Source organism: Aquarana catesbeiana, linkage group LG01 (assembly GCF_042186555.1).
Source record: "Aquarana catesbeiana isolate 2022-GZ linkage group LG01, ASM4218655v1, whole genome shotgun sequence".
Taxonomy (NCBI): Eukaryota; Metazoa; Chordata; class Amphibia; order Anura; family Ranidae; genus Aquarana; species Aquarana catesbeiana.
Genome location: NC_133324.1, coordinates 656,094,169 through 656,110,029, shown reverse-complemented (window position 1 = coordinate 656,110,029; position 15,861 = coordinate 656,094,169). Strand labels below are relative to the sequence as shown.

Below are 15,861 nucleotides of genomic sequence, written 5' to 3'. Positions count from 1 at the left end.
TAATAAATCTGCAAAAATGTCAATAATTCTGTGTTTTTCTGTCAATATGGGGTGCTGTGTGTACATTAATGAGTAAAAAAAATGAACTTAAATGATTTTAGCAAATGGCTGCAATATAACAAAGAGTGAAAAATTTAAGGGGGTCTAAATACTTTCTGTCCCCACTGTATATATATATATATATATATATCTATATATATATATATATATATATATATATATATAGATATATATATATATATATATAGATATATATATATATATTTTTTTTTTTTTTTTTTTTTGGTCAGGCTTACCATCATCTGGTTTATCTCCAATAATATTGTCACGAAGTTGCTGCAACTTTTTCTAATAAGACAGAAATAGAACACTTGATATTTAATATATGTGTACAATGGTCTCATTATAGTTTATATTGATGCTTAAGAAAGTATTTCTATTTGTAAACTAGTTATTAAAATTGTGCATGATAATTGTGGCATTATACATCTATTAATGAAAACAAAGATGTGTAAAAGCAATATGTAGTATATGCAGTTCTGCATTTTATTTTGAATAAATCTTCTCTCTGTGTTGTACCACTTTTTTCCACTTCTCACATCACGCAATAAATCTCATCTTTTTTACCTGTTGAAGGAGATCCAGACCACTCTTTTCAGTCTGCCACTGCTGGAATTTTTGAATTGCTTCATCCATGGTGATAATTCCCATCTTCACTTTTTCTTGTAACAATATCAGCTCATCTTGCCCGCTAGGCAGGTAAGGTTGCTGTGTAACATGAACATCGTTCTTTGTTATTTGTACTCTGCCTGCAATAAATATAATGAATACAATAAGGAACAGGATTAAGAAGCAGTAGACATGTCACGCACCATACAAATGTTACTTTTCCTTGTAAGAAAACTCATTATGTTAAATATTTGCCCTGCACTACCCTAATTTCTGTTACTTACTTTCTTACGTCTTTCATCTCTGTGGAGAAACAAAATGTTACCCCAGCTCCACTGCCAATATGAAAGTCCACAAGCTGTGATCCGGTGCTCTAGCCAGGACATTCAGGCCCCACATATAATTCTTGAATCAAAAAGGGCTGGCAACTCGGATGCTCTTGAATAAAAGTCCTTTATTGGTTACATGGGTACAGGCTATACGCTGACAAGTTTCGGCTAAGAAGCCTTCATCAAAGCGTTGCTTTGATGAAGGCTTCTTAGCCGAAACACGTCAACCCATCCGAGTTGCCAGCCCTTTTTGATTCAAAAACTTTCATCACCTTGGGTTTTAAAAAAAAGGAGGACAAGCAATGGACAATGCTTTCATTTTGGAAGCTTTGGAGTTCATTTTGTATGACAGCATTAGTTTGGGTGGTCCCATTACTTTTATGTGCAGGGAGTGGCGATGTGAATGTGTTGTAACCTGTCCTATGCTAACCTGTACCTGGGGGGATGGGAGCATCATAGCTTTTCAGTGGATGTTTTGTCAGTGTACCTATAATTGTGGCACAGATACATCGATTATCAAGTAAGTATTCCCACGCTGTATCAAAGAAAAAAACTACAACTAGAAAACTGCTGCAAAGCACTGAGATACCACAACCACAAGGAAAATTAACAATGAAATATAGTGCTGCGCTGTTGGAGTGATAATATACTATGAATAATATGTGGTAAATTACCTAATATATCCACATCTACAATGGACAATGACTACTGATAAATCAATATGTGCCACACATATACCATATATAGATGAATGAATAGTGAGTTAATATTCTGTGCTAGTAAACAATTAGTAAACAATGAACAAATAAAAAAAAATTAAATAAAAATAATAACAAAGTCCTCTGAAAAGCTATTCACAGTCCTATTTAATAAAAACGGTGGATACAGGTACTCACATTCACAAAGTAAATTACAGTCATCAAACCGCGAGCGCCGATCACGAGCGCCATCATCACAGTGCACAACACGGAAGGGTGTCACCAGTAAAGAAAAGCACACTGCACTTTATATGGTGTTTGCATAGAAGCAAGGAGGTCACTTTATCCTTTATTTTTTGTTAACCTCACAGAGCACTTTATTATCTAGTACTTTTTTGGAAGATTGCGAATCCCTTTTCAGAGGACTTTGTCATCATTTTTATTGTTTTCACTTTTTTTGTTGTTTATTAATTGTTTAGAAGTATAGACCATTAACTCATTATTCATTCATCTACAGTATCTCACAAAAGTGAGTACACCCCTCACATTTTTGTAAATATTTTATTATATCTTGCAGTATAGGCATATAACACGCACACACTATTTGCACCCGATTTTTTACAGTTTTATACGCCAATAAATACAGTATGTCTGGATGTTTAGGTAAACATACCAGCTTATATCTTTTAGTGTCCCTCTATATAAAACCTAACATAAATGTTTGTTCTAGTGAAGGTAAAATGCCGGGGGAAGGGCGGCAGCTAACAACATTTCAAAGAAAGCAGGAAATGCAGGAAAATCATTACCAAAATAACCCATTGACATAAATGATGTATTATCAATTCTAAAACGGAATTGCTAATCGTCTGTTTTTAAAAACACCTGGTTAAGTTCTCTGTTTTATTCACTTAGTTTGATGCCAGTAGCAAAGAAGGTAATGAAACTACAAGATGACTAAGGGTAAAAATTATTTGCATAGTTAGAAATGATTATTTTACTTGTAAGCCTTCATACAGTACATGCTATATCACTTCCAACATATGTGCTTGTCTAAAAGGTTATTCTTTATGAACTTAGTCTGCCACTGCCAGTATAAAAGTGGCACCGTGTATATCTTTTAGTACAAAAATGAGGTAAAACACAAATTTTTAAATCCTCAATTATTTAATCTAACATGACAAAATCTGGAAGCAGCATATAAACTGCCAGCCCAGTGTAGACACTCACTGACAAAGAGTTTGATGTTACCAACCATTTGAATATTTTTCAAGTGTAACATTTGCTGTCTTTTCGAAACCTTGCGAAATTGCTCATTTGAGATTTCAAGTGACATCTTTTATCGCTGAAAACCTATTATATTGGAGGCAGTCAAACAATTGTGGTCTGGATTTAAACATAGTTGACAAAGAAAGGATCTTAGTAACTATGCAGATGTCACAGTGCTCGAGCTCCAGGAGCACTATTCTGACTACCATGAAAATGTATTTTCAAAAAACTGGCTACTCATGGGGCCTAATTTACTAAAGAAAATGAACAAGTGCAGGGATAAATTGTATGGTACGCTTAAAACACAGGCTTGCATGAACACACAAGTTTAGGTGAGAATGATATGTGAAATGCATGCAGTGCAGTCCTAGTTTGCAAAAAAAAGCATCTGATCTAGCATTGGAAACTTCTTAGATGCAGCAGTGTATATCAGCATTTAGTGTGGTCACACTGGGCATATCTTTGCATGCATACTGTGATATAATTAGCAAAGTGTGCGCTATGGCTTAAAGCATTTACCCAATGGGAATTGTTCAATTAGTAAAAGTCCATTAGAGCAGGTGCCAAATTGAAGTTCTGACCTGCCCCTGCCAAAGGCATTGTGACCACCTCAAAAGCCACCTTAACAGTCACGAGCTGCTTTGTTCTGAGAGAAGCACTGGATTCTAGAATTCTGACCTAGAGCTGTATTAAGGGTAGCAGGCAGAATATACCAAGGTTAGGGGCTCCCTAGCTATACAGAAGAAGCATTTCTAAGACTGGTAGATATGTGCAGTCATATTGTTGTGCATATACTTATGGTCTTGCACACTTTTGATTAGATGACAGGGTCACTTTTGGTAAAAACAGTAGTTTGCTAATGTGTAGCACCAGATCTAACACACACTTAAAGCACTATTTCTTCGCTTAATCACAGACAACTGATAAATGACAGTTCTGTGCCAGAAAATAGCGTTAACATCCTGGCACAAAGATTCTTGTAACGTAGACAAGATACAGCACTGCTCCTCTTCTTCCATGATTCAGAAAGCTCTCACTCCCTTGTCGATCTGGCACCTCTGAACCCACAATCCGAAAGCATATTATTTTTTTATTTGCTGCATCATCGGTAGATTAGCAGCCCTATACGACTGATCTAAAGGCACAGAAAAAAGGGCCTGCATTTATCTAAACATGTTTATGTAGAGTGTATTTAATTTCTCATGGTGACATACAGCATTGAATTAGCAAGTTTGGAAATAAAGGCCCCTAAACACTAATTGCACCCTTGTTTTGTTATCTTTTATATATCATCAGGGTGCTGAAAAAAGTAAGTTTTCAAAAGAAAAATGTTGCTAGTGCTTCAAGCTGTATCCTAATCTCCTCTGCAGCACCTTGAAGATCAGGACCACTGCTGCTATGTGAGTCAGCCAGCAGCCTGAAAGCCTATACGTAATCACAGCTACTGGGCTTCAATAAACAACACTCATGCTCTCAGGTCTTTAGAAAAAGTGGGAAAGGGCTGGCGCCCTTTTTTATTGCTGTGTCATTGTAGGGGAGAATTCCTTTATTTCCTATTCCAGTGACATGCAAGGCATTGCCATGATTTGGATCTAAATGTCTGTCATCTTTATTTGATCTCTGGGGCCCTAATGGAGAGATGTCCACTAATTTCCTCTCCAGTTGACAGGTGTCAGATTAGAAATAAAGAGTCATACAAGTCATTATTTTCTGCGGACTATACCACATTTGCACTTTCTCTTTCTTTTATTATTTATTATTGTTTATTAATAATAATAATAATAGTATTATTGTTATTATTATTATTTTTATTATGTGCTGGTAGGTCTATAAAAAGAAACAAAAAAACTTACTTTGATAGAGGCCGGTGCTGTATATTTTTTTCTCTTCTTCCTTCTGGCGAAAGACTGTAGAAAGAAATATTGATGTTGAAAAAAATCTTGATATTACATATTTATTTGATGATAAATAAAGGCAGAAAAAAGACTAGAAAATGTAAATTCTGTTTTGTGGCAGACTACTTATATAAGCAGACCATTGTGAGAGCAATGTCTAGGGATCATCCATGATATACCAGTTCTTTGTTTGGTTAGCATGTAAGAAACCCTTATGAGTCCTAAGGATTGTTCAGCAGTATGTAGATTAATGTTTCTTTCAGCAATAACTTCCATGGCTATTCCTTTTTCAGAGTATTCAGTGAAGGGCAATGCTGTAAAAAGCATCCAAAGTTGAGATCTGCCGGCAAACCGAGAAAAATCTGTACCGAAAGTGTATTAATATGAAAGGCAAGCTATGAGGATGACTTTAACAGTTGAAATGTGTTAGCATCTTGGTCGTGTATGGATTCACTTGTATTTTAAAATAATAAGCTTTTAAAATAGATCTTTAGATATGTGCTGGCAGTTCTCAACTGTGTATTATTTCCCGTGTGGCTTGAAGGAGCCTTTCCGCTGCATCTGCATTTTGCAATAAAAGGGAGAGGAGGTTGAGCACTTTTATTGCTTGATTATATGGTGTAAAAAAACATTTCAAATATATATATTTAAAATGATTTTTTTAGCTATATAAACCCTCATTAGAGTGACTTGCTCACTTTAAAAAAAAAAAAAAAAAAATCTAAAAAATGCTCCCAATGAAAGCAGCCTCTGAATACTTACATTTCTGGTAGGTGTTCAAGAGTTCAAGAACTACAGCCTTCAGCAGAATTTTCAGTATTTAATAGGTTCAGAAATGTCAGATGTCTATGTCCCCTGCCTTGTATTGCAGTTCCATTTGCTGGCCCTACATCACTACAGAACACAATAGTATTTCAGGGGCCAGATTGAATAAGCATTGATCACAGTAACAGGCCAGGCATCCAACACACACAGAAGTGTGTAAAATGTGAAGGTTCTGTTGGAGGGTTTATCTCTGAAGGATAAAAGAGTTCAGATTCCTACACCCACCAGAGAGGAAAGTATTCTGAGTCATCTATTGCAGAAGATTTTTTTTGGATTTTGTTTTTGGAAACAAGTCGCTTTAAAAATAAGGCATGAAAACAGTAATTGTATATATTTTTTTCTTAAACCTTTAGCATAGCCCTCTCAGTCAGCTGCAGCCAACAGCAATGCTCTGACATAAGAGCTATACACAGTTAGATATAAAACCATTACTTAAAGTGGAACTTTAGTCAGAAAATTAAGTCCTGCTAGATCAAAACATTACCCTCCTCTGCACCTGCTCAGTTGCTCTCCAGCCTCCAGCAAGAAGAAACAATGCTGGAAGCAATTTACAGCACACACTTATTTAGGTAGCATAATAATTCATGTGGAATGTATGTTCCTTGCTAAAGAATATTATTTTTTATCAAGTTGTTATGGGTAAAGTTCACTTAAAGCCACTTCAATGCCTTGTACACAGGGAGGTTGATTTACTAAAGGCAAATACATTGTGCACTTCAAGTACACTCCAAGAGCAGCTGCACTAGATCTGAGGGGAAGCTCTGAAATGAGGTAAAGCTCTGCTGATTTCTATCTTTAATTTTTATTATTATACAGGATTTATATACCGCCAACAGTTTGTGCAGCGCTTTACAACATGAGGACAGACAGTACAGCTACAATACAATTCAATCCAGAGGAATCAAAGGGCCCTTCACCCAATCATATGTAGCACCCTCTAGCTAGTGCGCTAGTGTAAAAAGGTTAGTTGTTAGAGTAGGCAAAGTGGCTTGGCTGAGAGCCAGGCCTGGGTTGAATCTGGGTCAGGGTTTAGTGACTCAGGGAGGCTGGATGTCTCATTCAAACAGCTCTTCTGGTACCTCCCCCTGTTTTCTGGAACCTTGGAGAAGGTTGTAGATGTAGTGAGTGGAAGCTAGAAGGGGCTGTTTGGCATATTTAGAGGTCCTCGACCAGCCCCCAGCAAAAAAGGGCTGAAAGGGGTCGCCCACCTCATAAATAGACATGAGTCTGGAGGGCTAGTGAAAGGGGAAACTGCTGCAGCCAGGTGGGTTGGCAGTGCTTGAAGAGGTGGTGCTGGGATCAGTAGCCACAAAAGGAATGGAAGTTAGACACTGAACTTTCCTACACAACCAAAGGGCCTCGGGTTGCTGCCTATAATAGGTTGTTGCTCCAATCTGACTAGGTGAATTGTCAGTGTCCCAGCGGGGTTTCTGCAAGCAAGTGGGTGCTGGACGAAGAAGTAGAGTGTATATAGAGACTGTATAAAGGGCTGTATATAGGAAGAGTTGTCCCTGAAATTTTTCTGAAGTCAAGTGTTCATCCCATAATCTTCAATCCCTATCCATGTTATATCCCTCAATAAAACAAACAAAAAACAAAATCATGGACTGTTCTCTGACTCAGAAATGACTGTGGAAATTCAGTGTGCCTGGCATGGTAGGCTGGGGGATCCCTATTCATCAGCGGCTCTTAAGGGGTGTGCTATACATGTGCAAACAAAAATGCTGTTTTTTTATTTTCCTTGCACATTGCCCTCAGATCTAAAACAACTACACTTTTAGTGCACTTGCGGGTGCACTTGGGGGTGCACTTGGGGGTGCACTTACAGAGCAAAGACTATTTGCCTCTAGTAAACCAACCCTATAGGATTCAGCTTTTATAAGAGCAATGTGTACAGCAACTTTTACAAAGCATTTGCAATCCTTTAAAATGAAAGGCTCTTTCCTAACAAGAATTTGGAGACTGCCGTTGCGTGACCTCTTTTGAAAATGCTAGTTTTTTTGGTTGTGTCTGGTTTTGATGTTTTTGAGTCACACACCCAGAACAACCATCTTTAACTGAGTGCCAGAAAAGTGTCAGAGTTCTGAATTCCTATACTTGTGGCAAGTCAGGGACCTGCATTAGCATGACAGACAAGGAACTAACATTCTCAAAGGTGGTGTCAGCAATGGCAGACCCTTTCACTTCCTTGGGAGTTCCTTTAAAGTGGGAGTCCGGCGACCAATCTTTTTTTTTTTTTTAGGTCATTGAGACACTTTGCTAATCCCAAAATAATACTCACAGTTCGGGTGTAATATTTCCGCCTCTGTCTGTTTTCGTACTGAAGAATAACTATAAAAATGTGATGCTGGCTGTTTCCATCTTGCTTGTGGGCGTGTGAAGCCCACAAGCATTGATTTCCTGGATGCGGTGAATGCTGTTCATTCACAGCTTGTTCACATTCATGATCATTGTTCCCGCACTGAATCTTGGGAAGCCTGACACTAAGCTCCCAGAAGACAGTGCGGCGCCGGGGAAAGGCAATAAACACGCCTACTCCCATGAGAGGAGAGACAGGAAGTGCCACAATAAAGTACAATATAAAGGTAATTACAGCGATAAAAAAAATTTTCGTGTGGCATTTGAACATCTATGCAATTAACTGAAGGGGGTAAGATTAAGTTAAAAATTTGAGTGGAACCCCACTTTAAGCAAGCTTTGGCTAGCTTTGTTAGAGCTTATAAAGCAACCTTCAACTCAAGTTTGAGGATGTGAAACAGATCTTAATGCTAGTGCTGGCGGTAACTTTAAAGCTGCTAACAGGCTTAATTAAGCTTCTGCGTGCTTGTAACTTAGTGCTCATCCCTAAAGTTGGCAAAATAATTGAGACATCTCAGGTAACAGGAGTTCCAAAAGGTCATCTGGCTTAAAGGACACCTAAACTAATCAGGTGGTCATAATGAAAGCAGACCCACTTAGGCCTCGTTTAGACTTGCGGTTGGGGGGTGGTTGTTTAAATGCTGCAGCGGTGGGTGGCAAGCCTGCTGAATGCTACACATTCAAGCCAATGGGGAAGTGCTGCAAATGTCCCACAACCATGTGCAATGCATGCAGATGCGGTGCAGTTGTTGGCAACAATGGGGTTAAAACAGGTGGCGAGAAGGCATCTCTTCCTCATTGCCTGTCAGTAGGCTCTGGAGTGCTATCCAGAAGAGGATCAGGTTTCAGAGGCAAGGGAGATTTAGAAATCTTCCCATAGTAGAGAGTTTAAGAAAGTGCACATCAATATCTTCGGAACACAAAAAGGCAAAAATACAGAAATACTCGACTCCTTACAAACTATACAATATATCTGGATCCCCTGCACTACATTTTGCTGATTGATGGAGGTACAGAGAAAAGAAAGCTCCCATTGCTTGGGGGCAGCTGATGTTTTTGGCATTGTTAAGTATTTCTGCACATGTATATTGAAGTGAGAGCAAAATGTGCAGAAAGTAAGAATTTATTTTGGCAGGAATAGCTTAAGTTTTCTAAAATATAATAAATGGTGTTATGTGGCAGTTTTAGATGCAAATAGTATTTAACTAAGCAATGTACGTGACACTCACTCAAAGTAATTCCTTAAAGTGTATCTAAACCCAAGAAAATAATTCAAAGGATAGCTGCTTACCAATCTTTAGATATGGTGGCTGCATTAGTTTTCTTTTCCTTTGTGATTTTATTTCATTTTTTTCCAATTGGTGATCCTGCCAGCAACATACTTCTTGCCACAGGGTGATTTAGCCAACAGAACACTTCCCCTTTTTCTTATCACTATAGCATGGTGAAAAGTGTTCTGTAGTTCACAAAAGTGAACTAGTTAAAGCTGATAACTCTACTTGAAATTTTAGTGCAGCAGAGGCAACCTGTACAAAAAGTTACAAGCCCACAGAATTTCCTGCATGTTCAACCGGTATTTATTTTGCATTTATCAAACAGATATCAAGAATATTTTTATGGGGGCGTGGCTTGGCGCGCAGCTTGGATGGCTGCACATTAGAGGAGCTCCGTGAGACACACAGCCTTACAGCCTGACACCCTTCCCAAGATCTTTCAATGCCGGGCAGAAAACTTCACAACACCCCACAAACTTGTTCCCGCAGAGGACTGATGCCATCCGCCACCAGGAACATAGTAGATTTGCTCAGACAAAAACCATCGGCAGAGAGCAGCAAGGCCGGTCTCAAAATGGCGCCGACGTCACAGGCAGAGCTCCACGAGGAGGACTTCAGTGGCGATTCGGAATACAATGAGGACACAGGTAGGGGGAAATCCAGACTAAACAAACCCCTAACATATGCTGATATGTCCGGTTTCACAGCAGACATTAAATCTGCGTTCTCAGCTGCGATTACTGATTTGAAAACGAACCTGGTGGTTCTCACTGAAAAAATGGCGGCAATGGAACATGCAGGGAGACAGAGGGACAGCCTCTTAGACAGGCAAGAAGAAACTGAAATTGAATTCATTAGAGCACACAGGGCGCTGAGGCCTAGGGGGCCCGATACTGCACCACAGCGGGATATAATCTGCTGCCTCCAGAGCTTCCGACTAAAGGAGGACATAATGAGGAAAGCAAGAAGAAATGAAAGGATCTTTAATGGGGAAACTATAATGTTGTTTCAAGACTTATCCCAGCTCACTCTTAAAAACCCAGAGCTTTGCGCCCCTTACTGGATAAGCTCAGAGAAAAAAAGCTCAGGTACACTTGGCGCTTCCCCTTTGCACTTATTGTATCGGCAAACGGTCATCAACATGTGCTGCGCACCCCACTGGACCTCCGGGATTTTTGCGCGGGTCTTGGCATAGATTTAGTGGACCTTCCTGAGTGGTACGCAGACTTTACACTACCACCACATGACAGGAGCCCAACCAGATCGCCATTTTCCACTCCAGAAAAAAGACTCCCTAAGAAGATGAGGCATGGCAAATCAGGAGGGTCCAAATCCGGCACACCAAATTCAAGACCCATGTGGGACAAAGAGCAGGCTGAGGACTGAAGACCGACAGAACATGCTAAAATCATCAAGTGTGGCCGGGCATTTAGCAACAGCCTACGGGCGGTGACATTTTTGCCTTTTTCATAAACTCTTTTTTTATTTTTTGCTGTTTTGTTCTGTTCTAAATTTTATTTTTCTTACCCTTTTTGACTCATGATATATACAGAAGGATATCTGTATAGTATCAGATCGATGTTATTCCTATTGGGCACTTAAAGGAGTGATCTAATGATAACAATAGCGGTGCCTTTTGGAATGAGGGAACTCAAGGGGTCATGACTTTTTTGAGGTGGTGACCACGTGGAGCTTCCAATTTCAATGACATAAGGGCGGTCGGGGTCGCATGGCTCTTCATTAGAGAGCGGGGATGATCCCCTGACCGGAAGGGTGAATTTATCATATTTCAGTTGGATATAAAATGTTTTTTATTTTAGGCTGTGTGTCATTTGGAGGCACGGTTTGCCAGTTATATATTTTAAGTTTAAATTTTAAATTCAGTTTACTGCATTTACTCATTCTCATACCAGGCGGCCGCCTCCCACTACTCCACAAGTGATTTGGTTTTGCACGTAGCATCCCAGAATCACTAAGGTTCTCTAGATACGGCTCTATCTAGAGTTTGAACTTAATTCTCTCACTCTTCTTCTCTCTCTGACCCCTTTTTCTGATTTGTTGACCATTCATGCTGCGCACACATAAGAATACTCTAACTGTGTTTTAGCGTTTTTTCCAGAGCACCAGATTACTGCACTTGTTCTGAGTCTGCACCATGGCCTACTCATTCCTAGGACGCAACCCCACAGTGATTTTGCACAATGTGCAGGGGTTAAATATTCCTTAAAAACGAACAACGCTACTCAGGGAAATCAAAAAATTTAAGCCGCATTTTATATTGCTGCAGGAGACTCATTTTAAGACTGGACATGTGCCTAGGCTCACCGACTCAATCTTCACGAGGGCGTACCACGCCACAAATGACCATGCCAAAACTAAAGGGGTTTCAATTCTTGTTAGCAAGAACGCGCCTTTCGACTTGACAGAACAAATGACGGACTCGGACGGCAGATACATCTTCCTAAAGGGGAAATATGGTGGTGTGCCCATCACCATAGCGAATGTATATTTTCCAAATAAAGCCCACCTAGCATTCTGTAATCAACTGATCCATAAGTTGCAGGAGTTCTCTACGGGATGTGTGATTTTAGGAGGGGACTTTAACATTCCTTTGAATCCCCTGACTGACACTTCAAACGGTAACACTAGTATTAGGTACAGGACCCTAAAAGGCATTAAAAACCGTCTCCAATCTCTCAGATTGATAGACTCATGGAGATTTCTCAAGCCAAATGGTCGTGATTACACGTTTTATTCAGGCCCTCACGAGAAATACACGCAAATAGATTATCTCTTTATAACCCAAAATGATCTCTCTGTCCTAACCGAAGCGTGCATAGGCTAACAATCTACCTCGGATCACGCTCCAATTGCATTAACATTGGATTGGACGAACCAAAACCACAGACCTGGAGACTCAACTCATCGATACTTTCAGACCCTGTCCATCTACCCAAACTCAGGGATTCCCTGAAAGATTTCTTTGTACATAACAATACCCCCGGGATGGATCCATTGATGATATGAGAGGCCATTAAATGCACATTGAGGGGGGAACTGATCGCGATAGGGGCCCGCCGGAAAAAAGACAGGGAAAGGGAGATTAAAAAATTGATCGACCGCATTCATAAACTAGAATCCCTACACAAACAGTCCCTCTCGGTCGTGACAGCTACGGAGCTGCTAGACACTATAAAACAGCTGCAGAACCTTTTTGACACAAAAGCTAAACGTTTTTTATTTTTCAAAAAAAGGATCTATTACGAGGAGGGTAACAAACCTGGTAAGACATTGGCTAGGTCACTAGGAGTGCACACTCATAGCAATAACATTCTCGGCATTAGACGGAAAAATGGCATAGTGGACGTTTCCATGGAGGCAATTGCAAAACACTTTCACACATTCTGCTCTGATCTCTATAATTTACCACAACAGCACAAACTGCCGGGCTTGATGGGGGACAGATCTCAGGTCATCCGAGACTACTTAAGTAAGAGTGGCCTCCCTTCCCTTGATACTACAGAAGCTAACACCCTCGAGTGCCCAATAGACACGACTGAAGTTAGACTTGCCATTAAAAATCTGAAATTAGGTAAGAGTCCAGGGCCCGATGGGTACACAGCTATTTATTATAAAACTTTTGTAGATTTACTGGCTGATCCCTTAGCGGCTGCCTTGAACTTCATGTCTGATTCCAGGGATGTGACATTAGACTTTCTTTCTGCTTTCATAACGGTTATACCGAAAGCAGGTAAGGATCCTTCTGACTGTGCCAGCTATCGTCCTATATACTTGCTGAACTTGGACGTAAAAATTTTCACAAAAATACTTGCCAACAGACTGAGACCCTTCCTGCACAAAGTAATTGGTCCGGAGCAGGTCAGATTCATGCCTGACCGCGAGGCCAAAGACAGTAATCAAATCCCTGTTACTTATTCACAAAACTAGATCCAGCGGCACAGAAGGCCTTCTCCTGTCCACGGATGCGGAGAAGGCCTTCGACTGAGTGGCCTGGGATTACATGCTGGCTACTTGCAGGCATATTGGACTGGGTTCAAGGATGTTGGCATGGATTGCAGCTCTTTATCAAAACCCCACAGAAAGATTAAAAATAAACGGCACTGTATCGGATCAGGTATATATTGCAAACGGAATGAGACAGGGTTGCCCTCTGTCCCCTCTCCTATTCATAATATCCCTGGAACCATTTATCAGACAGATTAATGCAAACACTTCAGTAAGAGGACTGCAGGTGGGGGATGGGGAGTTCAAGGTAGCCGCCTAAGCAGACGATCTGCTATTATTCATATCTAGACCACACGTCACTCTCCCTAAACTAATGAGAGCCTTTGAACATTATGGTTATGTCTCCAATTTAAAGATAAATTACTCTAAATCAGAAGCCATGAATCTATCCCTTCCCAACCATTCGGTTGCTCTGGTGGTGGAGAACTCCCCATTCAAGTGGGATCATAAAAATTGAAATATCTGGGGGTGTATCTGACTCCACAGATCTCTTCAATTTATGAACAAAATTTCCCCCAACTTTCAAAAAACATAGACAATGATTTACACAAATGGCACTCCGGAACCTTCTCGTGGTTCGGCAGAGCAGCCATTATCAAAATGGCTGTCTTGCTCAGGCTCTTGTATTTAATGCGCACTTTACCGATCAAATTACCAGCTACCATGTTTAGGACTCTGAGAGTAATGTTTCTGAAATTTATTTGGGCACATAGAAAACCAAGGATCAAATTCGAAACTCTACAGAGAGTGAAGGTATCTGGGGGGTTGGGAGTACCCAATCTAAGAGACTACTATAAAGCTTCGCACCTAAGGAGGGTCATCGATTAGCACTGTCATCGAGACATTAAAGACTGGATGATGCTTGAAATGGACCTTAATTCCATCCCACTTTTTGCCCCTTGGCGACAATGGAACTCCTATCCTGACGATTTAAAGCAACACCCTTTAACAGGCACCACTTTAAAATTGATTCATGAAACACCTAAAGATACAGGGATTACCTCCACGCTAGGTCCATTGACACCACTGAGGAATAACCCAGAGTTTATTCCGGGGATGAGTAACCCCCATCTCAAGTCACCTCTCAATGACAGACCTCTTTTGGCAGGAGAGTGTTATCAACAGGACAAAATAAAAGATTTTCAGGCCCTAAAACTAAATGACAACATGACTAACCTACCCTTCTGGACTTACTTGCAAGTCAGAAGTTATATCAGCAGCAATCATAAGACAGGTGACTTCTCTAGACCTTTGACAGACTTTGAGTCGGTGTGCCACACAGGCGACCCGATCAGTAGAACAACTTCAACTATTTATGCTTGGCTTCAGAATGCGAAGGCCCCCATGGAGGACAGACTCAGAAGGCGGTGGTCTGATATTCTGCAGGTAAATATAACCCCTAAACAATGGAAGAACACTTGCATTTTATCACACAAGTGCTCTATTAGCACCAAAGTACAAGAGACAGCATACACACTGCTGACCCAATGGTACCTAACACCAGTGAAATTAAATAAATGGTTTCCCCAGACATCAGACTGCTGTTGGAGATGCCTGGGAGAAAGCGGCTCCTTGATACATATTTGGTGGCAATGCCCCTTAATTGCCCGCTATTGGGATGGGGTTTGAGAACTAATTAAATCAATTACAGAAACGACTCTAATACTGGATGCAGCGTGCTGCCTATTACACATTTCAAGCTGGCCTTTAAGGAAATACAAACGTTCTCTCACAAAACATCTGTTGAACGCTGCCAAATCTCTCATTCCAATTTACTGGAAATCGCAGAGGGTTCCAACTGTTGCGGACTGGCTTCATAGGGTTGCAGAGCTCTATGAAATGGAAGATACTTTGGCTCAAGTGAATGAACAGGTCGACAGTTTCCTTGAAACATGGCGTCCATGGAATGTTTTCAAATATTCCAAAGTTTTTACCGACATTATCAATGTTTAGACTAGGGTACCAGTGTAGTAGTGGACCTAGTTATAATGCAACAATAGAGTAACTTAGGAACGGATTGGCTGGACAGCGTGGATGGTCTACTGTGGTGATAACCTAGAACTTAAATTGGTCAGAAACGCTACCTTTTCTCTTTCACTGTTTCCCTATCTTTCTTTTTCTGATTTAGTTAACAAATCAGATGGTCAAATTCACCAACTCACATATGAGTTTAATAGGTTTAGACAAGATGAGCTGTGACAGCAAAGGTTCATTCATACTAAGAAAACATTGTATTGATGGTCACAACCGACTATAATTCATTAACCTATATGCTTTGTTCCAAACATTTATTATATAGACACGATGTAAACTTAGGTCGATTTTTCGCTGCTTTGATTGGATGCAAGATTATATGTTGATTTGTCTGATTTGTACTAATAATTCACTTTCTAAATAAACTTTTCTTGATGTAAAAAAGAATATTTTTATTGTATATTTAACAGACTTAAAGGGAACAAATAAAATATGTTTATTGATAGGATTTACATCCCCTTAAAGCAAGCCAAAAGGGTACTGCGTT

At 40.0% G+C, this 15,861-nt stretch overlaps 1 protein-coding gene across 1 annotated transcript in view; it reads right to left on the bottom strand.

Annotated features, from left to right (window-relative positions):
* Positions 1-15,861, bottom strand: part of BANK1 (B cell scaffold protein with ankyrin repeats 1) — a 437,320-nt gene that overhangs the window by 24,139 nt on the left and 397,320 nt on the right. The window contains exons 14-16 of the mRNA XM_073601593.1: positions 4,816-4,869; positions 628-809; positions 297-348 (exon numbers count right to left, since the gene is read on the bottom strand). Coding sequence (XP_073457694.1) covers positions 297-348; positions 628-809; positions 4,816-4,869 — 288 coding nt within the window. The remainder of the gene's footprint in view (positions 1-296; positions 349-627; positions 810-4,815; positions 4,870-15,861) is intronic.